Source organism: Podarcis muralis, chromosome 9 (assembly GCF_964188315.1).
Source record: "Podarcis muralis chromosome 9, rPodMur119.hap1.1, whole genome shotgun sequence".
In the NCBI taxonomy this organism is placed as follows: domain Eukaryota; kingdom Metazoa; phylum Chordata; class Lepidosauria; order Squamata; family Lacertidae; genus Podarcis; species Podarcis muralis.
The window spans coordinates 81,289,373-81,317,041 of NC_135663.1; the positions used below are offsets into that span (position 1 = coordinate 81,289,373).

A 27,669-nucleotide genomic window follows, 5' to 3' on the forward strand; every position below is an offset into this window, starting at 1 on the left:
AATGAGGATGAGCTGGATATCCAAGCAGGTGATGTCATCTCCATCATCGAAGTAGGCGATGATGGCTGGTGGACTGCAGAACAGAACGGAAAGCAAGGATTTGTGCCTGGGTCTTATCTGGAAAAACTTTGATGAGAGGAGCAACCTGGAGTGTTTTGATTTTCCCTTCTCCAACCCGCCCCTCCAGATATGCCTTTTAATAATCTTTGTGAATGTCATTAAATGAAGAGCTATGGGTCTACACTTACCGGTAAATTTAACAGAGATTGCTGCCTAGTGTCCCATGCTGCTAAAAACAAAACAGCACAACTACAAGATAGACCCCTATCTATTTTAGCAGGCTTTGGTAACTTGCAGTCTTCCTGCGGTTGCTGAACTGAAACTCTTTGTCATCCCTGACCACAGGTTGGGTCGGATGGGAGTTGGGAGCGGCGCAGGTTAGCAACCCCAGGTTTATGATTTCTAGGATGATGGCCTCATAAGGGATCCACAGAGGACCTCTCTAAAAGACCCTTTTGTTGCAACGCAGCCCAACTGGGCAGCAACGCAGCCATTTCAAGTGCCACTCTGGAGGGATGTCTTGGTGCTGGTGTCTTTCCTCTTCTCTCCAGCGGACGGAACCCAAAGCACATAGATCAAACCAGCCCTTTCCTGGCTCTGCAGTTGCCCCCTGGAAATGAAGGTGGGGGAGCTGTCATTGGAGCTGTACTCAGCAATCATTCAAATTCTCAGCTGCCTGGGATCAAAAGCTCCTTTGGAGGGGGATGAAATGCACTTGCAGTTGTTCCACTGGGGTGCCAAGACTGGTTTCTGCCGCAGCTTGAGTTTAGGGTACCAGCAGCTGAGAATTTGAATACAGTGGTACCTCGGTTTTTGAATGTAATCCATTCTGGAAGACCGTTCAAGTTCTGAAACGTTTGAAAACCGAAAACTCAACAGCTGACAGCTAGGCCTCAGGATCTTGCACTCAGCGGAAGCCGTGTGGCATGTTAAATTTCCCCAAAATGTTGGTCAATGGAGATGTTTGAAAGCCGAGGTACCACTGTACAAGTGGCAAGCAGCAAGTGGAAGGCCTGAGAAATACTCCCATGACCTGTTCCGGGGACCCCTCTTGGAATGACACGCCAGACCGTTTCTTTCATTAGAAAGAAACCCACCCTGTAAATTCTTTCAACTTGCAGATTCCTGCAGGCGTCCTAAGGTTACTGACGTACTCATCTCCCAATGGAGCCAACTATGTATGAGCACCCTGAAGTCTCACACCCTCCACAAATCTGCTCACGGGTTGGATAGACTGAGCAAGGGCCTTTTTGAGCCCCTTCTGAGCCATCCACACCAAACTATGTCAGTATTTATTTGCCGCCAGTTGCACCGCATGCAGGAGCTACACGAGGAGAGAGCACAGAAACAAGTCACCTGGGAACTCAATCCAGCTTTGCTCTGGAGGCAGAGTTTGCTTGCTTTGGGAGGGAGGAGGGAGAGCATCTCCGGTGCTTTGGGGTTGACTCTAAAGGTATAGAAAGGAAGCAGGTGCCTTTAATAAATGAAAAAGGAAGGAGACAAGAATGGTCTTGTAACCTGACAGGGTTGTGTGAGACGGCAAGGGATGTGAATACTGAGAGTTATTTAATATATGTTTTAAACAAAAAAGTCATTGAATTTTCTGTGTTTCACTGATGAAAGTTATGTTACAAGTAAAACATTAACGATGTTATATTTTTAAAAATGTAGTCTAAAGTATTTAATTGCAGACATATCATTTAACAGCATATCCAAAAGTTTTAAAATAATAAAAAATAGATTGCAATGAGCAGAATGGTGTAATTTTCTGTTAAGCTCTCTTAGCTTGTCATTTTACAGACTGAGAGTTTGGACAAGACTTTTTGCTGTTCCAAGACCACTAATACTACTATAGCTGCCTAATTTCCCATTGCTAAATTACCACACCACTACATCCAATTCATGCAAACCATGTATCGTGTCTTTCAGCTACATTTATCTCTTGTCCATCCAAAGATAGCTGCACAATGCCAAGTGCTCAAATCAGAGGAACAGAAATGTTAGGAGCAACAGGGGCTTCCTTCTCCCTAACGCCGTCTTCAGATTAACGTGCGGAGCAGCGCCTTAAGAGTGCCAGGCCCTACAGCTCAAACCATAACCCTCTGGCCAGAGAAAACACACTTTTGTGGGCACCTTTAAGCCTAGACAAGTTTATCATGGCATATTCTGTGAACCGCCCTGAGACCCCTGGGTTTTGGGCGGTATATAAATTCAATTAATAATAATAATCTTATGAAGTGGCTAATCTTCAAGATGTCACAAGGCTGTTGCTTTTGCTGCAACAGACTAACATAGCTCCCTCTCTAGTCCCAGGGCTAGACAAGTGGTCATATATTGAATGATGTTCTTCCCCCACATTCCTTGTCCAGATCACTTCATAACTGCTGGCATTGCACAATAGTGGAAGATCACACCTGAAGCACTTTTTGTAGGTATGTTTTGCAGGAAATTCCAATGACTACATTTCTTCCTCTTCCCGCAGAATTCCATTAGCAGGCATTATAGAGAAACTTATTAAAATGTTAAGAGTCAATCTTTCTCCTATTTTCTGTCTCTTTTCACTTGCAGTTATGGATAAATCTTTTAAGATACGTGCACTTCAACTACTGCTCTTTCAATAGAAAAGGACATGAAAATAGGCTTATTTCCTTTGAAATAACATGGGTGTTTATTAGCTGATGAGCTTGGAAAATAAGGCCTGTCACTGGTGCAGCTTAATCCCTACTCCAGTCAAAACAAAAGCCTCTGGTGAAGGTTTCTTTGCAGCTGGACCCAGAGGAAAGCTGGTTCATTTGGCTCCCTTGTCAGGATTTGTAATTTGATTTGACGGATGGTGTGCAGGGGAGGTGCTGTATGACAAAAGGCTTGTGCTCAGGGTGACTTCAACCAGTGGCATTCAGGAAGGGGGGATTTGGCTGCAGGGAGCAGACAGAGGCCAGTGGAGGAGCTGCTTGGGAAAGTGGTGATCTTTCACCCTTCTCCCAGCCAGAAGTGGGATCAGACAATGGGGCTGGGAGATGTGAGAAAAGTGCTGCCTCTGAATGGAAAATGGCAGGTGCCTCAGATCTCGGCACTGCAAGTGACACTAAATGGCCACTGTAGGCTTAGGATATTCAATGCTAAGCTGAGCAAGGAGGCGGGGGTGGGGGGGGTGGAGGGGGCAAAATGTGGGACCCAAGCGGCACTCAAGAAAGGGACTGCCTTTGATCTATACTAGCTGGCTTCTCCTTGAAACTCATTGCTGTTAGGAGTTCCACATTCCAGATGCTGGGGCGTATTTCTTAATCTATTAATTTGAATGTGTAAACCCACCAATTGCTACAGGCTCAGGGAGGACAGATTAACCCCAAGTGTTTTGAGGAGAAGAAAAAATAAGCAATTAAGTCATTATCAAAAATCCCTTCACATCTTCCAATCTGATAATGTGTGCCAGCAATACCCTGCTGCTGTTTATATATAATCAGTTGCAGGGGAATAAACGGACACAAATCAGACATTAAAAATGTTAACACTCAAAATAGTGGGAGCATTCCAGTCTTGTTGGACATTCAGTAACAGAATTGGAAGTTGCTATGCTTTCGCTGGGAAGTATCAAAAGTGGGACTCCAGAAAGAAGCTGCAGAATTAGAATTCTTATGAAGACACCATCCTTATCCGTTCTGGGGCTAAATGGAGTCTGGTAGGGACTAGAACAGTTCTTGTTTTGCCTATTCATTTCAGAGCTGGAAGTGGGTCACTACCCCTGCAATCTTCTGCCCTTTTCAGTTGACTGTGTTTACTTGCCTGTAGCTCCTGGGCCTCACTTTGCAATAGCAAGCCCCATGCTCTACACCTGTCTAAAAAGAGAGAGGCACCTGCCAATTGGAGGTAACACTTCAGGCTGAAGTAGGCTCTGGCCTACGAAAACTTATGCTACCATAATATTTGGACTGAAAAAATGTGGAAAGGTGAAGGATTGATAGACCACACAGCAAATAGTTTGCTGCAGCCAGATAGAGTGTTGTGTCGAACACCCCAAAAAGCACCACCAGTCTGTGACAAAGGCTTAATTATGGTTACACATCAGAGATGAGGAGTTTCTTTCTGTCTATCCACAGCCGCGTTCCCTCGGGGGAACCTGTCCAGGGGCCACACGCTGGTGGAGGATGTGGCTGAGGGGAGCTGGGGTGGGGGTGTGGGGTGTGGACCAGAGCACAAAGCAGAGCAGCCCACCCCTTTTCCCCAGAGGCTGCAGGGGGGGGGGAGGTTTGAGCTGGCAGGATCTGGGGGGCTTTGGATATTATCCCCACAGGTACAAGTTGCCCCATCTTTTATACATAAACAAAAAGCATAAATATCTTAAGAATGAGGCATTGATAAAAAAAATGGTTAAGCATGATTTAGTTTGGAGAGGGATGTACAGACAATTTATTTAATCAGGTTTCCTATTTACATTTCACTTTCACATACTATTTTGCTACTCTATGATAACAATTCACTCAACACATCAACAGCCTTTTCATAGAAAAAATGAAATATTCATTATAGAACAGTAGTGCATACATTATACTCCTGAAAAGCCAGCCTGTACTTTAACACACTAAAAGTTTGGAAGATTTGTTCACTTGAATTTAAGGTCAAGAGATGCACTCGTGTGATTCTAAAATTTTGGTTAGTAGTCATGTTGTCGTGTTCTGGACTTGACGTAATGCTCAACAAACACTGGTGACAGGCAAGCAGCAAAAAGGGGGGTGGGGTGGGGTGGGAAAGAAGGTGTTGCAAAATTAAGGTACCAGACTTCCCTCGTATAGACTTTGGCCAATTGCTCAGTGAAGATCGGAAGGACTCCACATACAAGAATCAAATCAGTACAGCCTCTAGCAGCAGCTTACCAAGTTTACCTTTGGCTTTTGTGCCAAGCTGCTCTCTTCCCCTAGTTAATGGCCTCAAAATAGTGTTTACTTGGTTACTATGATGTCTAGATATGCGGAAAGCTGGCTAAGGTAGTGGGGGGGGGGGTCACAGTAATATGGAGGTCCCAAAAGCCAAGCCTTTGCCCGTCACCAGTGAATGTGCCTGTCGTCCCAGTTTATGAAAAATGGACTTTCACCCAGTCAAAGCCAGCAAAGGAACTGCTGCAGCTGACTCAGGCAAGCCACCTTCCGAAGTGGAGAAAATGGAGTTCAAGCTTAGGTTTGCAGCTTCTTCTATGCGTAGGTTCCTCCTGTGATGAGCAACTCGTAAGCAGGGTCCCGACTCCTCCTGCAGAGCACAATGCAGGCACACAGCATACCCAGCAGCTGCAGAGGAGAGGAGAAGGAAACTGAGAACGCAGGAGCATTATTTGTACCAGGTATTGGCTTTCTGAAAGCTGCCTAGACACCACACAGATGCAATTCAAGCCATTCTGTTTCAGGAGGGTATTGCCAGACCTCTCCCTTCAAGCTACTTTCCATTGTGAAATCCCTCATTTGTTCTGTGTTTCATTCAGAATCAGAAGTGCTTGCTATTTGCAACTCCCTTTAGCACCAGAGGTTTTAGGAATCAACCCACCATGGGACCTGCCATGAGTTGAAGAGGAGGGGGTGTGCCACCTGGCACATGCAGGAACCTGCACGCATATCTGGTTCTGGTACTCAGCAGGGACAGTTCAAATCTGTGGCTGTGACATATGCAGAACTCGGCACAGGCACACTAGGCATGTTTATCAATCACACAAGTGCCCTGACTCACAACAGTAGAAATGATATTCAGTGAGGCCTCATGGGGAAAACCGCTGTCATTGGTTGCCATGTGTTTTCTGTAGGGAAAGTTCAAGTATAATAATAATAATAATAATAATAATAATAATACATTTATTGTCAATGTACAACCTGTGTACAATGAAATTAACCGAGCCTCCCCCCCATACACTCAATCTCCTTGCTCTCTGTGTGCTTGTCACACAACACACCAACCCCCAAAGTCAGTTGCAGCATATTATTTTCCATTCAGCAGCCTAACAGCCCACGGATAGAAACTTTTTTTTAGCCTGTTGGTACAACTGATTATTCCTGCCAACCTAGCAGTTCGAAAGCATGTCAAAGTGCAAGTAGATAGATAGGTACCGCTCCGGCAGGAAGGTAAACGGCGTTTCCATGCACTGCTCTGGTTAGCCAGAAGCGGCTTAGTCATGCTTGGCCAGTAAAGCGAGATGAGCGCCGCAACCCCAGAGTCATCTGCGACTGGACTTAATGGTCAGGGGTCCCTTTACCTTTATGACTGATTATACTTCTATATCTCCTGCCCGAGGGCAGAAGATTAAAGAGGTGCTGGCTGGGGTGTGAATCATCTCTGAGAATTTTTCTCGCTCTCCTAAGGCAACGATCCCTTGCAATATCGTCTAGCGGGCTCAGGGGACAGCCCATGCTATCATGTGCTGTGTTCACCACCCTCTATAAAGACTTTCTGTCCGTGGCTGTCAAGCCAATGTACCACACTGTGATACAATATGAGAGGACACTTTCTATTGTGGACCAGTAGGAGGAGGTCATCAATTGTTGTTTAACATTGTTCTTTCGCAAGAACCTGAGGAAATGGAGTCTCTGTTGGGCCTTCCTAACCACCTGAGTTATATTGTTTTTCCAAGTGAGGTCTTCACTAAGGTAAACTCCCAGGAATTTAAAGGAAGAGACTCTCTCCACACAACCCTCCGATATACAACACGGCTAATTCTCCTCTCTTCCTCCGAAAGTCCAACACCATCTCCTTTGTCTTGATAATATTTAGGTGCAAGTTATTCTCTAGGTACCATGTAGATACTTTTTGAACCTCTCTCCTGTACACTGATTCATCTCCACCTGTAATTAGACCAATTATGGTAGTATCATCTGCAAACTTAATTGCAGGGGATGGATCAGATGAAATACAGTCATATGTATACAACGATTACAGGTAGGGACTCAGCACACATCCCTGTGGGGTGCCAGTGCTGAGCTTCAGGGAGGTAGATGTAACAGGCCCAATCCTCACTGTTTTGTGTCCGATCCCTCAGAAAGTCTTTAATCCAGTCACAGATGGTAGAAGAAAGGTCTAGTTCCATCAGCCTTTTGTTAAGAATGGATGGTATTAAAAGCCGAGCTATAATCAATAAACAATGTTCTAACATAATTCCCCGGTCTCTCCAGATGACTCGCCGCAAGGTGAAAGGCTGTAGCTATGGCATCATTTGTTGACCTGTTTCTCCTATTGGTGAACTGATGTTTATCAAAATCCAGTGGAAAACATGTCCTAAGGTGTTGAAGGACCAATCTCTCGAAGCATTTCATCACTACAGGTGTCAATGCAATAGGTCTGTAGTCATTTAGGCAGTTAGTTGCTGTTTTCTTTGGGACTGGGACAATGGTGGCTGCTTTCAAATATGATGGAACACAAGCCGTTTGCAGAGAGAAGTTAAAAATCCTTGTCAAGACCCCTGCTAGTGGATCGGCACAGTTTTTTACCACTATCCCCAGCACCCCATCTGGACCAGCAGCTTTACTGGGATTCACCACCCTCATTGCAGCTTTCACTGGATGGTCATATGGAATAAGTGGCTGAGAGTTTGTAGGCTGGCAGGCAGGAGCTATGATACCTGATCTTTTTACCTCATAGCGGGCAAAGATGTTCAGCTCCTCTGCCAACAAATCATCAGCCTTAACCGTGTTCCTCGTATTGCCCTTATAGTTGGTTAGATGCTGCAGTCCCTGCCATACTTGTTTCCTGTTGTTATCAGCTAGGGCAATTCTCCACCCTAAGCTTATATTGTTGTTTTGCCGCCTTAATGCCTTTCCTGAGCTTTGTTCTTGCCCCTCCGTATATATCTATGTTCCCTGCCTTGAAGGCAGTATCCCGAGCTTTCAGGAGTGACCTTACTTCAGCAGTCATCCAGGGTTTGCAGTTCCCATAGACTCTGATGCACCTCTCTGTTGTTACATTATTGGTGCACACTTTAATATAAGAAAGTACAGCAGCTGTGTATCTGTGCAGATCTTGATGTTCAAACACACTCAAGTATTTAGTAGTGTTTGGCACCCTGACTACAGCTTTTATAAAATCTGAGAATTTCACTGGAGATCAGTTTCCTCTCAAACATAACATGCTAAAATGGTACATCTAAAATTATCGCATGAGGTTATGCTTAAAATTCTACAAGGCAGGCTTAAGCAGTATGTGGACCGAGAACTCCCAGAAGTGCAAGCTGGATTTAGAAGAGGCAGAGGAACCAGAGACCAAATTGCAAACATGCGCTGGATTATGGAGAAAGCTAGAGAGTTCCAGAAAGACATCTACTTCTGCTTCATTGACTATGCAAAAGCCTTTGACTGTGTCGACCACAGCAAACTATGGCAAGTTCTTAAAGAAATGGGAGTGCCTGATCACCTCATCTGTCTCCTGAGAAATCTCTATGTGGGACAAGAAGCTACAGTTAGAACTGGATATGGAACAACTGATTGGTTCAAAATTGGGAAAGGAGTACGACAAGGCTGTATATTGTCCCCCTGCTTATTTAACTTATATGCAGAATTCATCATGCGAAAGGCTGGGCTGGATGAATCCCAAGCCGGAATTAAGATCGCCGGAAGAAATATCAACAACCTCAGATATGCAGATGACACAACCTTGATGGCAGAAAGTGAGGATGAATTAAAGAACCTTTTAATGAGGGTGAAAGAGGAGAGCGCAAAATATGGTCTGAAGCTCAACATCAAAAAAACGAAGATCATGGCCACTGGTCCCATCACCTCCTGGCAAATAGAAGGGGAAGAAATGGAGGCAGTGAGAGATTTTATTTTCTTGGGCTCCATGATCACTGCAGATGGTGACAGCAGCCACGAAATTAAAAGACGCCTGCTCCTTGGGAGAAAGGCGATGGCAAATCTAGACATCATCTTAAAAAGTAGAGACATCACCTTACCAACAAAGGTCCGTATAGTTAAAGCCATGGTTTTCCCAGTAGTGATGTATGGAAGTGAGAGCTGGACCATAAAGAAGGCTGATCGCCGAAGAATTGATGCTTTTGAATTATGGTGCTGGAGGAGACTCTTGAGAGTCCCATGGACTGCAAGAAGATCAAACGCATCCATTCTTAAGGAAATCAGACCTGAGTGCTCACTGGAAGGACAGATCGTGAAGTTGAGGCTCCAATACTTTGGCCACCTCATGAGAAGAGAAGTCTCCCTGGAAAAGACCCTGATGTTGGGAAAGATGGAGGGCACAAGGAGAAGGGGACGACAGAGGATGAGATGGTTGGATAGTGTTCTCAAAGCTACAAACATGAGCCTGACCAAACTGCAGGAGGCGGTGGAAGACAGGAGTGCCTGGCGTGCTCTGGTCCATGGGGTCACGAAGAGTCGGACACGACTAAACGACTAAACAACAACAACACAAAATTATCGCAAAGAGGGTAAAGGTTCAAACTTCTGATTTGTGCTGATGCCTTTTCAGCACGAACCACCACCAGGTAAATTGGACTCAAGGAAAGTGCTTATCTACTTGATAAGCCAGATTCAAAATTCTCCCTCTGGGTCATCTGAACATGTGGGTGGAGCTGCTCACTTGTCAATTACCTGATGTCAGGTAACTCTTCCTTTGCAGCCCAGCTTGAACTGAAGCAGAGGCTGCAAAGAAAAATCTTTGAAAGAATATCTCTTGCAAAGGAAAAATGAAGACTTGGCAATGTACTTGGTGTGGTCCCGATTCTCCCTGTTCCCACACTTGGTGTCAGATGGATGTGGTTTAATGAAAACCAGGCCACATGGGAAGGCCTGGTGGGAGGAGAATCAACTGCAAACACCCTTTCCCTTCTTGGAACAGCTTGTGATGGACAAGGACATAGGTGAGAGAATAATCCTTCTGGCATCTTACTCCCCGCCCCCAGCAGGGATGGGACTGTGCCAACAGGCAAAGCCTCTTTGCTGGCCGGCATACTTCAATCTGTTCCGGAACTTTTAGGAAGGGCACATTGCATAGTCCCATGTGTAATATCACTTTTGTCAATACTTCAGGACTAGTTGTTCTGTGCAGATGTTTGTTCAACACACTGTTTAACCAGTCTTTGAAGAAACAGTGTGTTGGGAATTCCAGAAATGCCCATATTGAGATGAGGCCATTTAAGAACCATCATGTATGGAGACAGAATGATATTTGAGGGGTTTTTTGCCTGGTAAACCTGGTCAGAACAATACAGAGAAAATGGGAAAGCTTTGTAAAAATCTCTGTAGGAGATGGAGAACACAAACATCAAAAGTTATATATTTTAAGTCTTACCTGAATGGCAGCAAATGCCAGAGCTGCCCAAATAACATACATCATGATCTCTTGTAGTTTCTTTACAACCAAAGCCTCACATCCCTTAAGGAAAAAGAACAAGCCAGTGGTGCTGTTAGCGGTAGTATTTCTCTTCTAAAATGCTTATGCTACATTCTGGGACACCCCTCTCCTCAATCCAAACTCTTTGCCGTCTGTTAGATTTCTGAAGCTTAGAAAACTGCAGATTGTGTGTACTGCTCTCTCTGCCCTCCAGTGTCCTCTGTACTCTTGCCAGGCAAAAGGGAACCCTTGGCTGTTCTAAGCAAGAAACAAACAGCTGTCCTCAAGCCCTTGCTTACAGTTGCTGCCTTAGAAGAGGGCTGAGATGCACTGCCTGCAACAGCAAGTCTTGGCACTTGCGCTTCTCCACAGAACCCTTTTAAGGATGGCGCTGCTGGTGTCATCCTTTTCTACATTGTGATGACCTGGGTTTTATAGCATTTTGTTTTAGCGTATGAGGACTCACATACAAATCACATGGGTGAAAACACAGTGCAAAACCCTTACAGAAGTGTTATCACATACCTGAATTTTCCAAGAGAAAAGAAAAAGATGCATATGGGTTCTATAGGTCCCAATTAAGGTATTTGCTAGCCAACATGTAATAGTCAGCAGGCTATGGCAGACAAAATATGAGACTTAGACCAGGGTACCATTTAGGTTCAGAGCCACCTTTGCCTTGCTGGCTGGGTGGCCTTGCATCAGGTCCGCCCGCGCACCCCCAGCCTAGCCTACCTCACAGAGTGGCTCCTTTTCCTTGCAAATTTTGCAGCTTAAGCAAAAGAGCTATTCACCTCAGCATAAAGGTCTGTGGGGCGAGTCAAACTTCCTGTGCAATTGCTGCTGGTGGCTTTACAGCAGCTGAGAGGGACACTGTTGTTTTTCGTTTCTTTGAACCAGTTTGTGGTCTCCCAGTCACTGTAGTTGTGGATCCCACAGCAGCGCAGCTACAAAGAAGGAGAGAAAGGGTGAAAAATTCCCTCAGTGAATCAAATTGTGCTCACTAAAAATGCTCGCAGCATCTGGGTTAGTTCCATTATACGTGTCATACAGGTATTTAGCAAAGCATAAAGGTCTGTGGGGCAAGGCAGCAGGTCCCAGGATTCCTCTGCTTACTTCATAAAGAAAGACTCCTATCTCAAAAGATGAGCAGCAATTGGGTATCTTCCAACTAACATACTTCAGCACATAAAGCATGCAGCACACCTGCACCCTTCTACGTGAGCAACATCATGCACAGAGTGCCTCCAGCTGCTTCCAGGCCAGAGACTTAGGCCAGTTCTCACTGAGGCTTCCCCAGATCACTGAGGCTTCCCCAGATCAGGCTACAGGCAGGAGCTTGTGATGAAATGCTGCGCCACACTCAAAATTTCCTTCTGCACAGAAAGCAAAATGCCTGCAAGAACTAAAACAGAAGACCCCTTCTGACAGCATCCTCCCTAGCATTGTTGGCAAGGGAAAAGAGGAATACTATCTTATAGAAAGCAACAAGCCAGGAGCTGTAAATGTGGACTTGTTCCCTTTTCAGGAAGCAGTACAGTGCTTGCCTTGACAGTGTTTACATTGGCTCTCACCTGCCTCTGCACATAATCAATGGCACGGCTCGCAGCATCCGGGTTAGTTCCATTATACGTGTCATACACCTTCTTAATACTGTGATCGACTTCAGCCTCCACCTATTAAAACAAAGAAGTGCAAGTTCTTTTCTAAAGTTATCCCATTTAGAGGCCTGCTGAGCCCCCATCCCCTCTATGAGTCTATTGATCAGTGTGTACAGTTAGAGTTCCCTGATGCATCGCTTAGGGGCCCCTCACCTTCTGAAGCAAGGCAGGTGGTGACTTTGGGCTTTTCTCACTCACAAGACGGCTATTGCCATAGGAAGAGCAAGACTGCTGTACCTTGAATGCAACACCCAAGCTGGAAGCAACTGCATTTGCTTGTATTGCTCTGACTCATCATTTGGAAATGGTGGCCTCTACCAGCCTTGCCCAACCTGGGTCTGATCAGATGCTTTGAACTACAACTCTGACCATCCTGGTCCATTGAGCCATGCTGGCGGGGGGCTGAATGGAATTCAAAACAGCTGGAGGGCAAAGGCTTCAAGCTGATTGGCTGGCTGGTTCTCACTACTTAGTCAAAGCCTGATCTAAGTGGGGCCCCCAAATGAGGCAAAGATGGATTGAAGCAAAGCTACAGGGAACCAGGCAGAGGGCCTTCTCGGTAGTGGCGCCCGCCCTGTGGAACGCCCTTCCAGCAGATGTCAAAGCGATAAAAAACTACCTGACATTCAGAAGACATCTTAAGGCAGCCCTGTTTAGGGAAGTTTTTAACGTGTGATATTTTACTGTATTTTTGGTTTTTATGGAAGCCGCCCAGAGTGGCTGGGGAGACCCAGCCAGATGGACGGGGTATAAATAATAAATTATTATTATTATTATTATTATTATTATGGATGGGGTGAAGGCAAACAGCAGCCTTCTAGTGCGGAAGCTGGTGTGTCTGCAACCCTCGTGCATTTTCTGGTCTCCTTTGCTTCTACCCTCCCTCAATCAAGGGAAAGCTTTGGGAAATTTTTAAAACTGAAATCTACTTATTAACTGAGGTGGTCCCTTTCAACTGAACAATTCCATGATTTTATGATTTACTTAAAAACATTTATAAACACTTAATATTGAAAAAATATCTAAGTGGTGTAGAATAACAAACAATACCAGTAAACAAAAACGCAACTGAAAACTCACAAAACAACAGTACGCAAACATATTAAACAGTAAGCATCTGACCATAAAAAAACTGGAGAGACCAGTAAGAGTTTGAGGCCCCGCAACAAGCAACAAATGATGTACGATGTTAAAAAACACATTTTAATACTGTACATTTGTTAAAAATTCATCCAGCTCTTTGAAATTAGTGAAATTTCTGTGGGTCTAGTTCAGTGTGAACCCTAGGGTTTTTGTTTTTAGAAATTTCTACAAAGGCAGAATAGAATGCCATAAGAACAGCAGCTGGGCATACAGTAGTAACTTCTTGGATAGCTCAGCAGGTTAGAGCGTGGTACTGATAACGCCAAGGTTGAAAGATTCTGTTAGCTACAGTCATCCAAATTCTTTGCTTACTACCTTATTTTTCTCTAGCTTTTTATCTCTTTGAAATTTTAAAATACTTTTCTTAGCATGTGCCCACTTTATTTTTACATCTATAATTCCATTCCAATAGCCTCCAGCAATTTTACTTATCAGAAATACAATGCTACAGAATCCTAAGCACAGTTAACCACAATACTTAGCACGCAAGAAGAGACAACTACCTTTGCTCTGTAGATATAGCCCAGAACAACCACCACAACTTCAGTGATAAAAACCAACAGAAGGATGATCACAAACTGCAAGAAAAAACATGTTATGTTGGCAACTTACAGTTTTGTGAAGATATAACTATGCTATTTATAGGTTACACCCAGATAATCTAATAAAGTCCTTCGGTAATGGTGAATGCACTCAATACCCATTGTGTTAAAGAGTCTCAACTCTACCGGTAATTTGAGGAAGCAAACACCATTTCAAAAACATCAAAATGGTCAAGTTCAGCATACAGCTTCTTTAGACAAGGTACACTAAGCTTAGGAAGCTGACTCAGCATTCCAAATGGTGCATTTCAAGAAGCAATTATTTTATGATAAAGACAGGTAGCATTTACAGCAACTATTAGGCTCCAAAACACACTGGCAGTTCTGAGGAAACGCTTGCCAGTGTGTCAAACAGAAAACCCTTTCCAAACATCAGACTTACTGTAGCGAGTCCACAGCGGCTTTCCCGGATCGTGGCACAACAGCCAATCAAACCAATGATAAAGAGAAGTGTCCCCACTGCTATGATAACCACTGCAGGGATGAGTGTATAAACATCTTCAAAGAAGTGATCGTAGTCATCGTATGTGATGAAGACATAGGCTCCCACATAGCACAAGATGCCAGCTGCTGCCTGCAAAAACAAAGGGAGGTAAGATCAGAATTCCTTTTAGCCTAACACTTGGGTTGTGTGTATTTGTGCAAACACACACAGGTTTTCAGGCTTCTGCTCAACAAATATACAAATATTTTATGGGGTGATTTCTTTACAGGTTATGCTGTAGCTCAGTAATACCAAACTAAATGCAGCATTATGCAAATCTATGGTTGCAATCATAACCACTTAGTACAAGCTACTGGTTAAGCATGAACCGCAGCAAACTTCAGCATGAGATGCTATTAATTGCCTCACACACAAAGCTTCTACTAAGGATTGAGGTGCTAAGCATTACATCCCTGACAATTAACGACCTACTTTCTAGCAGATGGGAAATGCACCAACTCCTTCCCCTCTCAACTTGAGGAACTGATATTCCTCAATCCCAGAAACCAGAAAAGCTATGTTATATATTATTCATTGCGACTGCACCGAAGGTCATTGCCAACTTAAGCCCCATTGCCCAAACCCAGCAAACTTCCAACTCAAGCTGCTGATTGTGCTAATGCAAAATTATTTCCACTTCCAACTGTTGGAATGTTCAGGGTGGCAGGAGAGGATATATTGTTTATTAACATCCTTGCTAACTTGTGCTAGCAAGTTCCTTTACACAGCAGAAAACGTGCTGCAAACTCGTGTGAGTTTCTTGACAATACGCAATTCGATCTGGCCTGTCCAGATTGAAATATGTTCTAATATTTTCCTGGTAAAACCCCTTGAATCCCTCCTAAAAGAATAAAGACACCAGTGTCTTATTCATAATTAACAAAAAGAAAGTTTACTCACGATCAGGCAAAGCACAGTGTGATCCCTGAAGGCAGGCTTTAGGCTTAAAGTTACAAACTTATACTAAGAGGTTTAGCCCATAAGGGTTGACCTAGTGACTGCAGTTAGCAGTCCGGCAGTTCACAGGACGAAAGGAAGATGGAAAAGAGAGAGGTGGCTGCATGACTTGGCCTTTTCTTGGGTCTGGAAAGGTCACACCCACCTACTAGTCGCATGAAAGGAAGGATGCTCCAGGCCAGGAGGAACAGGAAGTTTCAACTGGCTGGACCAAACATTCCCTTGCATGTCCACTCTAGCAAAACAAGGAATGTTGTATTTGACTGCTCCCAGTGGATTACATCCCACACCAACACCAGCAGCATTAATGCTGGTGAATGTTTTTCTAACCTCCATACACATAAAGAGGTGCTCTCACATAGCCTCAGGTAGAGTGGGTTAAGTTCCACAAATCAATTTGCACAGGATCACACCATAGGTCCCAAGTCTGGTCCTACATGGGATATTCATCAAGCAGTTAACATTCTTCAGGACATGTGCTAGAAAAACTCCATTATATCTGCTGCTTTCAATTTACAGTACTAGAGCTGTCACCTGCAACGTCTGGCTTCAGTGTAAGCAACTTTGCCGGATGTCTCCAAATCTATGTTCTTGAGGACAACTAGGATTGTCTACCTGAAAGGAGTGTTAGAAACTGGGATAGAACAGCTATTTGCCACACGGCTCCTGGAACCTAGGCTACGGCCACAAAAAGCATAAGTGGCTAATTGCCTTTTTTTCACAGTTCAGCAACACTTTTTATTTGTTTTTTTGAAATGCATGAACTAATTCACAATTCACATCAGTGACACACTTAATATCACATGTTTAAAAGCAATTTTTAATTGGACACCACAAACGTAAATGGGGCTCAGACCCTGTAAAAATGGCCAAAACCGTAAGTCATTTGAATAATTAATATTTACAAATACCAACATATGTGTGTGTGTAAATATTTAGATATCTAATATGTGCCCTTTTACCCTAGCCTTAATAATCTCTCTCTCTCTCTCTCTCTCACACACACACACACACACACACAGCTTTAGCCATTGAGGTCCCCATCCATGCACACTTTACTTGGGAGGAAACCCCACTGAACTGTAGGGATTTACTTTCAAGTAGAAGGCAGCCTCCAGATCAGGATTGGAAACAACCCTTTTCTTTTTCCAAATGGTACCCAAATTGCTTCTTTTGTTTCTTATAAATTGTATTTATTGTATTACAGTTTGAATTCCATAAAATTATACAGTGTACCTCGGGTTGCATACGCTTCAGGTTACAGACTCCGCTAATCCAGAAATATTACTTCGGGTTAAGAACTTTGCTTCAGGATGAGAACAGAAATCGTGCAGCGGCGGCGCAGTGGCAGCAGGAAGCCCCATTAGCTAAAGTGGAGCTTCAGGTTAAGAACAGACTTCCAGAATGAATTAAGTACTTAACCCGAGGTACCACTGTACTCCTCTCCCCCTCCCTTCTTTTTTGTCTTGGGCTCCCTGGTCCATTAGCATCTGTGCCTGGTTTTGTGGAGATTTTTGGAGTGCTTTTATTGGCTGCCTTTTCATTTTCAATTGATTGGGACTTTAGACTTTTGGGTGTGTGATTCATTCCCTCTGCCTCAGGGAGAGAAAGGGTGGAAGAATGAGGCAGACGCCCACCTGTTTTGGAGCCTCCCTTAAGATGAGAGAGAAATGCAAAACCAAACAGGCAGGCAGTGCTACTATATATAGAGATAGATATAGTGTGTGTGTGTGTGTGTGCGTGTGTGTGTGCGCGCACACACACACACACACACACACTGCTCTTTTTCTCTTCCTTACACACAAAAACACACACACCAAGCAAGCAGACACACAGTTGCTGCTCAGGGGCCCGATTTCTCCTCCTCCTCTTCCTCCCCCCCCCCCTCCTTTCAGGGTGTCCCTACAGAATCTGCTGCTGCAGCAGACAAGCCCATTCCTCTGGCAGGTTCAAGGAAGGAGTTTCACAAGAGCGAGCAGGACTGGCGTCCGTTTCAGTGGATGTGAGTGAGGGGATATGGAGCCAAAGGGACAGCCCCACGTGGAAGCCCCCTCATGGCCGGAGCTGCGAGCTGCTCTTCCCTACCATCTCCTCTTGCCTGGGCTAAGTTAACAACAACAACAACAACAACAACAACAACAACAACAACAACAACAACAACAACAACAACAACAACAACAAAACAACAACAACACCACCACACCGCAGCTCCTCTCTGCTTCCCCCAGGCAGCCACCCCATCCGGCCAGCCACGCGGCTGAGGGGTGGGAAGGCACCTCAGCTTGAAGTTTCACACCGGCCCCCTTCATGACGCCCAAGCAGTCCTTCTGAAGGAAGCAGGGTGGGGTTCAGGTGGCACTGCAGCCAGGAAAGAACGAAGCTTCTCCGCTTCTCACAGACTGGTTGGAGAAGTCAGGCACAAATCAAGCAACCAGAAATCTTGGCTGAGTCTCATTAGAACGGTTCCCAGGCACCCTGGTTAATTTCAAACACTGCCTGAAAGCGGGAATTGTGGAGACGGGCCTGTCCTGGATTATAAACCACCATATCACCATTAACTACTAATGCAAAGATCCACTGTGGGCAGTGTTAGAAATCACCCTGGCGCCAGGCGTGTTTTGTGACTGGCGCAGGGCCAATTGCAACTATGTGGAGATCTCTGGATGCCAGGCTACAGAAAACAGGAGGATCTGTAATATTTCCCTTGCAGTTTGAATTTATTTTATTCTGGATTGTTTTATTTGATATTTTAATGTGTTGCAAACCGCTTTGAGATATGTTCTTTAAAATATAAAGTGGAATAATAATAATAATAATAATAATAATAATAATAATAATAATAATAATAATTCCACTGAAAAAAGGGTGCCTAGACATTCTGTGGTGGCAACCGTAATCTAGGGCTAAAGTTCTAAGCAAAAGTGCAAGATGAAGACAGGCTAGCCCCAAATATGGAGAATCGATGTTCCCCACTGGTGCCCATTTGCAAGGGATACACATCTGTCTTTACATCTGTCCCATGAACTTAGTTCCCTCCACCATCTTGGCTCTCCTGCAAACTACCCTGTAGTTCCCCAATGCCGGCTTCTCCAGGCCCCTGAAAACTCAGCTGTTGCTGATGCTGTTTGCTTCCAAGTGTCTAGTTCTCTGCATTGCTACTACAGATTACTGCAGTGTTGCTCCAGAAAAGAAGTACAAGGGCTATAGGAACCTCCCAACACTTGCATCCTGCCATCAGAAGGAAGCTTAACATCCAGCTGCCCAAGTCTCCCCAAAATGTAAACTAGGCAGGCAAAAGGTTCATTTAAATCTCAGTCTAATTTATTAAAACAGATAGGGAGACCATTGTGTTGAGTGATAAAGAACCAAATGAAACCACAAGCCTGAAATCTTATTATGCTAATGTTTTTATGTGGCACAAGCACTATAATCTTATTGCAAGATACTATCCTTGCATAATGTGAATCTGAATTAACGCTGCTCAGTATGTGCTACTATTACACCTCAGCTGTACCGAATGGTACTTAATTTCAAAAAGCATTGACTAGATGACCCTTGTGGTCCCGTCCAATAAGTGACAGAAACAGAGATATGAAAGCTAGGAGCTAAATGGCACCTTAACCTGAGGTTATGGGCACAACAACAGAATGTCTAGGTACATTTTTTAAATAACAAGACTACAAAGCTGAAAACGAATGAACTGCAGCTAAAATATTATGTTCATTTTTCACATGTCCTTCCCCTGCCCCCCCCATATATTCTTAAGAGGGTCTCTTCTCTAGTCTTCAGAGAGTAGCTGGAAGTGGGGAGGCAGAAAAAGGTCCTCCTTTCCTTCCACTCTGCAGTTTTAATTTGAAATCATAGGCGCAGTACTGCACCCAGAGCTCAGAAACGGCTCGCGCCAATGAAATTCCATGTCACAAAACACGACTAGAACAAGGGAGTTTTGAACACTGCTTCCAACTCTACGATTTGGTATTCTATCTCAGACAGTATGCTTCTGATTTGCCACAGCAGATTTGTACAATTTCACACAAAACATTTTTACCGTCGTAATCACACATCCACAGACCGCTTAAAAACAGGAGACTGAGAACAACCAAATTCACAAATAGAAAGGAACATTTCTCAGTTGGACAGCACAGGCTTTGCATGCAAAGATTTCCAGGTTCAATCACCTCCATTTCCCACTTAGAAATCTCATGTCATGGGTGATGGGAAGGAGCTCTGCCTGAGACCCTGGAAAGGTGAAGCCATGTGGAGCAAATAACAGCTGGGTTGGTATAAGGATCTTATTATAAGCTTGACTAAACTAACAGCCCCCCACCGTTTTACTCTCCCAGATGAAAGAACTTTGTGTTGGCCTAGTGTGGGGCACCAAGGAGAGCTTGGCTGTCTGGCTGGTGTACCGACCACCTAGCGCACCAGCAGCCACCCTGTCAGGCCTGTTGGATGTGGTGGCAGGCTGGGCCTTGGAGTTCCCTAACCCAGTGTTCCCCAACCTTGGGCCTCCAGCTGTTTTTGGACTACAACTCCCATCATCCCTCGCTAGCAAGACCAGTGGTCAAGGATGATGGGAATTGTAGTCCAAAAACAGCTGGAGGCCCAAGGTTGGGGAACACTGCCCTAACCTATTGGTTTTGGGGGACTTCAACATCCATGCTGATGCCACTCCCTCCTCACAGGCTCTGGACCTGGTGTCTTCCATGGCGACACTAGGGCTCTCCCAGTTTGTTTCGGGTGCCACACACCAAGCAGGCCACACACTGGATTTGATTTTTGGTGCAGGTATAGATGTGATCATGTCCTCACTTGTGGAAGTGCCATGGTCTGATCACTACACTCTGAAAGCCAGGATTGACTTCCTGCCCCCACCCCGCTTGGGTGGCAAGCCTATTTGGGCTCGCCCACAAAGGCTGATGGATCCTGATGGATTTCATCAGGCTTTGCGGGACCCTGCTTCCCCTGACGGCTCACTAAATGAGCTTGTCGAGAACTGGAATAACCGGCTCTCGGCAGCCATCAATGCGATCACACCTAAGCGCTCTCTGCGACCCCGCTCAACTGGACCCCCTGGTTTACCGAGGAGCTCCAGAAAATGAAGCGGGACCTCAGACGGCTAGAGCGAGTTTGCCGGTGTGCTCGCGACGGAGCCTCAAGAACATCTTATAGATGTCAGTGAAAGCTGCAAAGAAATTTTACTTCTCAGCTTCCATTGCATCTGCTAGCTCTCGCCCCGCTCAACTATTTAGAATAATTAGGTCTTTAACAACCCTAGAGGAACAGCCAAATTTAAATACAAATTTGAGCCATAGCTGTGAGGCATTTGCGAGCTTTTTTGCAGAGAAAGTCTTGCTGCTCCGCCATGACCTCCCTGCCAATTTGGATACAATAATAGAACTGGAGGCTCCTCAACTGTCCTCAGGTCCAGTATTGGACCACTTCGATTGGATACACCCTGCCGACGTAGACAGATTCCTCCGAACTGGAAGGCCCACCACTTGCCCCTTGACCTGTGCCCGTCCTGGCTGATTAGAGCGTGTCCAGACGAGGTGCAGGCTCCCCTGGTCAGTCCCTTGGCACAGGGACTTTCCCAGGGGAGTTGAAGGAAGCAGTGGTGCGTCCGTTCTTAAAGAAAACATCTCTAGATCCTTTTTGTTGTTGTTGTTTAGTCGTTTAGTCGTGTCCGACTCTTCGTGACCCCATGGACCAGAGCACGCCAGGCACCTCTGTCCTCCACTACTTCCCGCAGTTTGGTCAAACTCATGCTCGTAACCTCGAAAACACTATCCAACCATCTCGTCCTCTGTCGCCCCCTTCTCCTTGTGCCCTCCATCTTTCCCAGCATCAGTGTCTTCTCCAGGGAGTCTTCTCTTCTCATGAGGTGGCCAAAGTACTGGAGCCTCAGCTTCACGATCTGTCCTTCCAGTGAGCACTCAGGCCTGATTTCCTTAAGAATGGATGCGTTTGATCTTCTTGCAGTCCATGGGACTCTCAAGAGTCTTCTCCAGCACCATAATTCAAAAGCATCAATTCTTCGGCGATCAGCCTTCTTTATGGTCCAGCTCTCACTTCCATACATCACTACTGGGAAAACCATAGCTTTAACTATACGGACCTTTGTTGGCAAGGTGACGTCTCTACTTCTCAAGATGCTGTCTAGGCCTGTCATTGCCCTTCTCCCAAGAAGCAGGCGTCTTTTAATTTCGTGGCTGCTGTCACCATCTGCAGTGATCATGGAGCCCAAGAAAGTAAAATCTCTCACTACCTCCATTTCCTAGATCCTTTAGATCTATCCAATTACCACGGTTTCGAATCTTCCGTACCCGGGTAAGGTAATTGAGAGAGTGGTTGCTGAACAGCTTGGTAGGTTTCTGGATGAAACATCGGCTCTGGACCCATTTCAGTCTGGCTTTTGCCATGGTTACGGGACTGAGACGGCGCTGGTTGCCCTAACAGATGATCTTCGTAGACAGCTAGATCGAGGCAGGTTGGGACTGCTGATTCTTTTAGATTTGTCAGCAGCCTTCGGCATGGTCGATCACAAACTTTTAGACCACAGCTTTGCCGATGTGGGGATTCAGGGCACAGTCCGACAATGGCTGCGCTCCTTTATCTTAGTTTGGGGACAGAGGGTGGACCTAGGGAGGGAGTTGTCACCGCGGTACTCCTTGGTGTGTGGAGTCCCACAGGGCGCAATCCTTTCTCTGATGCTTTTCAACATCTTTATGTGCCCCCTTGCCCAGATTGTCCGGAGCTTTGGGCTGGGTTGTCATCAATATGATGACACCCAGCTTTATCTGTTAATGGACGGCTGCCCTGACTCGGCCCCAGACACACTGACCAGATGCTTGGAAAGCTGTGGCTGGATGGCTGTGTGGTAGCCGGTTGAAGTTAAATCCTTTGAAGACAGCAGTCTTCTGGCTGGGTCAGGACGACATGGGGTTGGGGGGCCAACTCCCATCTCTTGCAGGGGCTCAATTAATGCCAGCGCCTTCTGTCAAGAGCTTGGGTGTAACCTTTGACGCCTCCCTTTACATGGAGGTGCAGGTTGCAGCCACAGCAAAGGTGGCATTTTTCCATCTCCGCTGTATTAAGCAGTTGGTCCCTTACCTTTCTCGCCCTGATCTGGCCACAGTGATCCATGTGACTGTCACCTCCAGGCTTGATTATTGTAACTCGCTCTATATGGGGCTGCCCTTGAAGCTGACCCAGAAACTCCAGCGGGTGCAGAATGTCGCAGCGAGGCTCCTTACGGGGTCCTTGCCGCAGGACCACATTCATCCAGTGCTTTACCAGCTGCACTGGCTCCTGGTGGAGTACAGGGTCAGGTTTAAGGTGCTGGTTTTGACCTATAAAGGCCTAAGTGGCCTAGGACCCATGTACCTACTGGACCGCCTCTCCTGGTATTCACTGTGGAGGACCTTAAGGTCCACAAATGACAACACTTTGGAGGTCCCAAGGTGGTTAGATTGGTCTCAACTGGGGCCAGGGCCTTTTCAGTACTCGCCCTGACTTGGTGGGACGCTCTGTCACAAGAGACTAGGGCCCTGCGGGACTTGACATCTTTCGACAGGGCCTGCAAGACAGAGCTGTTCCGCCTGGCCTTTGGTTTGGACTCAGTCTGACCCTTATGTTTTCCCTCCCCTTACGGTTTTGATCCATGGGCTACTTTTAAAATGAGGCTGCATTTTAAATTGCATATAAACCTGTATTTTAAATTGTTTTGTTGTTGTCCCACCCATTATGTTTTTATTGTAATTTTACTGGTGTTAGCTGCCCTGAGCCCAGCTCTGGCCGGGTATACATTATTATTATTATTATTATTATTATTATTATTATTATTTTATTTAATAGCAGGCTCTTGGAAGGGAGCTGAATTAATTTATCTGCTACCACCAACTGTCTGGAGAGCCACCCATAGATGCTAATGGGCAGGAGACTCTGCACAGGGAACGGCATGCCAAGGTACGTTGGGCCAAGACCATGTAGGGGTTTGCAGGCAGCAGCCTGCATCTCAAACTGAGCCTGGAAAATGACTGGCAGCCTAAAATATACCAGCGCAAACACTTTTGCGATCCTGGCAACAATCCAAATCTTAAAATAGGTAGAGAAGATTATGGCACAGCAGCATCTACGTAGGCCATATTGGACCATGTACCAGATTACAATTCATTATCCATTAATTAAAAGACGCCTGCTTCTTGAGAGAAAAGAATTGATGCTTTTGAATTATGGTGCTGGAGGAGACTCTTGAGAGTCCCATCTTGAGAGAGCAAGATGAACAAACCTATCCATTCTTAAGGAAATCAGGCCTGAGTGCTCACTGGAAGGACAGATCCTGAAGCTGAGACTCTAATACTTTGGCCACCTCATGAGAAGACTCCCTGGAAAAGACCCTGATGTTGGGAAAGATGGAGGGCACAAGGAGAAGGGAACGACAGAGGACGAGATGGTTGGATAGTGTTCTCGAGGCTACCAGCATGAGTTTGACCAAACTGTGGGAGGCAGTGGAAGACAGAAGTGCCTGGCGTACTCTGGTCCATGGGGTCACGAAGAGTCGGACACGACTAAACAACAACAACATATCCGAGTTTCTAACACTGCCAGGCCCCATGATGCCAATCTGAGGGTTGAGTTTGCACAAGAGAAGATCAAGCATTTTGAAGACTGCACACTGCACGGCACACACAGGGCAAGACACTGCCTGTCCCACCAACAGTCTGACTCAAGGTAAGGCAGCTTCCTATGTGTGGTGCAGCTGTTAGTGTTGAGCTACGACTAGGAAGATCCCAGTTAACATTTCCAGGCAGACATGAAGCTCATGGGGGATTGGGGCCACTCATAACCACAGTTTACTCACAGGATTGTGACAAAAGAAGGCATGGGAGTGGAGACTAGGAAAGAGAGAGCGAGAACCATGGAGCTATCCTGGGATCCTTGGAGAAAGGGCAATCATGTCGCCCTCTGGTATAGAGTCAAAATATAAGGTGATATCCAATATTGGTCACCCTCAGAACAGTTCCACTGATTTTGTCAAGTCTACTCCAGGACAAACACATGGAGTATCACCAAAAGACTAGCTTGAAGCCCAACTGGAATGGATCAAGATAATCCACCTCAGCCTGGAACACTAAGTGCAGAGTGGCAAGAGGCAATCTTAAGAACAAAGAGAGTCCTGATGAATCTGACCCAAAGGGTGCATCGGCTCCCCCCTCCTTTTTCATAGCAACCAGCACTTCTGGGACACTCAGAAAATGAAGGAACCAGCTCTCCCCTCCTGTCTAATATTCAGAGGTTCCATTTGGCCATCATAGTTAATAGTTACTGATGTATCCATGCTTCTTTAATGTGCTCCTAAAACCCCCCTACATAAACCGGCCTATTCTGTGGCACATTCTATGGCAGCATATGCCACAGGTTATTAAGCAATGCATAAAGAGCCTATAATTGCCTGTGGTTCTCCGAAGTCTAGCAAGTGTTTTAAGAAGAAGCCTAGGTTACAGTCGCAACAACACAATGTCTAGGAACTCTTTTTAAAAAAATAAAAATAAAACAAGATCACAGAGCTGAAAATGAATTGTGAATATTGCCAGCACAATAAAAATTTAAAAGCGTAACGTGTTGTTTTCCCACTTTTTTGCTGCTGTTTTGATTCCCTTGGGTTATTTCAGGTGTGGCCTTTTGAAAAATGGAAGCAAACAACCATTCCAAAATCATACTGAACTTCAATGAAAGTTTAGCAAAAGTAGCTACTCCTGTCCCAACATCAGGAGCAGAAATAAGCAAAAAGCGACTAGGCTTATCAAATATCGTACACCAGTCTTTTAAAAAAATAAATACTGTAAAATCCATTCAAATCTGTTTTAGAATAGTTGACACAATCTCTTATAATACTGTTTGGCGGGGCTCTATTTCCTAATACAAACTTCAAATAACAGCAGCAATAGCAGCCACACACCCAAGGCATTTATTTATTTAATTCAGACATGCATATCTAGCTTTTTTAATCCAACGGGTTCACAAGTTACGTTTACAACTGAAGTGAACCAAAACATCCAGCAAAACTACCAATTAAACAAGTATCAATAAAACCAGGACCACAAAACAGCAGCAGCAAAGCACCTTGTTGTTGATAAAAAACCAAGGTAAAGAAAGTCATTTTAACCCAGTGCTAACAGCTAACATGTGAAAAGGAAGGGTGCCAGACAAGCCTTTCTGAGGAGGAAATTCTAAAGATGGGAACCAACCCATAATACAATTGAAAGGAAAGGTCGCTCCTTATGGGAAGAGTATTTATTGGATTCATGGACTATATAACTCCCAACCACAAAACAGGCAGCTAATTGACTGGTGTTCCAACCATACATTGAGCTACCTGCCAAAGCCCCACCATAGCTATTTTAGATTGGGTCCATACACGGCTATTGAAGTTGTTTAACAAATGCCACAGTCATAATGCCAGTCAAGTATGTGTTTGACTCAAGTTAATGCAACTGTGCAATGTCTGTAGAAATCATTTCGAACGCATTTATTTTTTTAAATCAGCATGGCAAAATCAGTGTCACACCACGTTGTTCTGCTCTGTCCCACACCAGCTTAAAGAAACACGTAATCACACTGGCCAGAAATCAGGGAAACTTCCGAATGAGGCATCCAAACATGCAGAATTAAAGGGCTTTTATTTAAAGAAAAAAAGCAACACCTGTTCCAAGTTGAGCAGATGTTAGAAACAAAGTTGTCCCACACATTTGGGGAGTCTTTCATGTTATCTCCTAAGAAGTCAAACGGCAATTTGAAGTCAATTAAAATACCACAATATATTATTTCCAATCCAACAGGGAAGACTCATGTCTCTGAAATACAATGGTACCTCTGGTTCCAAACTTAATTCATTCCGGAGGTCCGCTCTTAACCTGAAACCCGTTCTTAACCTGAGGTACCACTTTAGCTAATGGGGCCTCCCGCTGCCGACCGATTTCTGTTCTCATCCTGGGGCAAAGTTCTTAACCTGAGGTACTACTTCTAGGTTAGCGGAGTCTGTAACCCGAAGTGTTTGTAACCCGAGGTACCACTGTACCACCATTCCTTTTAATTGTTAGGAATCATAGGCTATGGCTTGAGCAAAGGTATCTACTTTCTCCCATTCACAGAAACCTCAATGTCCCTGAACTACCAGGAGAGAACTTGATCTCTGCACTCATCGCCCAGAAACACTCATCCATCCATCAAACCTGATCATAGTTATTAATGGTTCTTCAAGGGTAACATTGTTAAGTGTGTTTGCATGAGGAAATCCCAAGCGAGTGTTTAGCTGCACCTTCATTAAACATGCAGGGATTCAGTTGCCAGTACAAGTACTTGTGTCCATGGAGATTCCCTTAAGTATCTGAAAGAGAGGCCTGCTTCTAGATTGACTGCGCAGAAGGAAAAGAAAGGGCTCACCAGGAGATCACAGAACCATTTGTAAGACAGCTGCAAAACTTGCAGAGCACACAGGGTCTATCCCAGCACAGCATTTCTGCTCTTCAGAAAAAATGCATGCACAGCAGCACTGAAACACAGTTGTGTTAGAGAGAACACAAGGATATTGTCATGCTTTTTAATTTTAAATTTACAAATCAAGTCGGTAATGAAGGTGGCTGCAGTCTACGAATGTTTGCTTCATTTATGCCACTGTAGCACAAGTCTGACATCTTGTTTTATTGTGATGAATCTCTAATAATGGGGTCGCATTAGCTGCATTCTTGAGTGGACACAGCCTCCGTGAAGGGGGAGGGGGAGGATGGTGCTAACATTAATCTTTCAATGTTTTAAGAGATTCTCAAACTGTGGATATTAAAAGGAAGGTCTGCAAAATGCATTAACATTTACATAGTTATTTTGCCATGGTAATTGTGGCATCTCAGGTATGCCCAACCTTTAATGTATCAAGATTTTGAAGACTCAGCTGTACAGGCAGTCCTGCAAAAAACGGTATCTTGTGAAAGGAGTGTTCATAAGCATGTTGCTGGAGAGGTGCTATTCAAAAATAATTAGGTTGCAATCCCAATTCCATATGCCTGAAAGTAAGCCCTTTTGATTGCAGTAGGATCTATTTCTGTGTATAAATGGTTAGGATTGTGCTGTTAGGCCTGTTCTTCCAAGAATTTTGATATAATAGACTATTAATTTTGATATAATAGTACTGTGGCTGCAGTACTTGCTGAAAATGAAACAACATATTTGGCACAGAGAGAGGGGGGGAGGAGAGAGATTGAAATTGTGTGTTTGTTTGTCTACAATCATTATTTACAAATACTTATGGATGGCCACTATTGCTGAGGCTGAACCCCATTTATTTTTGTGGTGTCCAATTAACAATTGCTATTAAATTACTATTACAAATGTGATATTACAAATGCGTCTGTAACCTGAAGCGTATGCAACCCGAGGTACCACTGTATTAGTTCAC

The 27,669-nt window shown here is 44.8% G+C and overlaps 2 protein-coding genes across 2 annotated transcripts in view; one reads left to right on the plus strand and one right to left on the minus strand.

Moving 5' to 3' along the window:
* PSTPIP1 (proline-serine-threonine phosphatase interacting protein 1) overlaps positions 1-4,800 on the plus strand; it is a 47,140-nt gene extending 42,340 nt beyond the window's left edge. Inside the window, exon 15 of the mRNA XM_028744213.2 lies at positions 1-4,800. Coding sequence (XP_028600046.2) covers positions 1-132 — 132 coding nt within the window. The 3' untranslated portion in view covers positions 133-4,800.
* TSPAN3 (tetraspanin 3) overlaps positions 4,439-27,669 on the minus strand; it is a 27,863-nt gene continuing 4,632 nt past the window's right edge. Inside the window, exons 2-7 of the mRNA XM_028744211.2 lie at positions 14,157-14,348; positions 13,676-13,750; positions 11,943-12,044; positions 11,163-11,315; positions 10,327-10,410; positions 4,439-5,339 (exon numbers count right to left, since the gene is read on the minus strand). Of these exons, the coding sequence (XP_028600044.1) occupies positions 5,247-5,339; positions 10,327-10,410; positions 11,163-11,315; positions 11,943-12,044; positions 13,676-13,750; positions 14,157-14,348 (699 nt within the window). The 3' untranslated portion in view covers positions 4,439-5,246. The remainder of the gene's footprint in view (positions 5,340-10,326; positions 10,411-11,162; positions 11,316-11,942; positions 12,045-13,675; positions 13,751-14,156; positions 14,349-27,669) is intronic.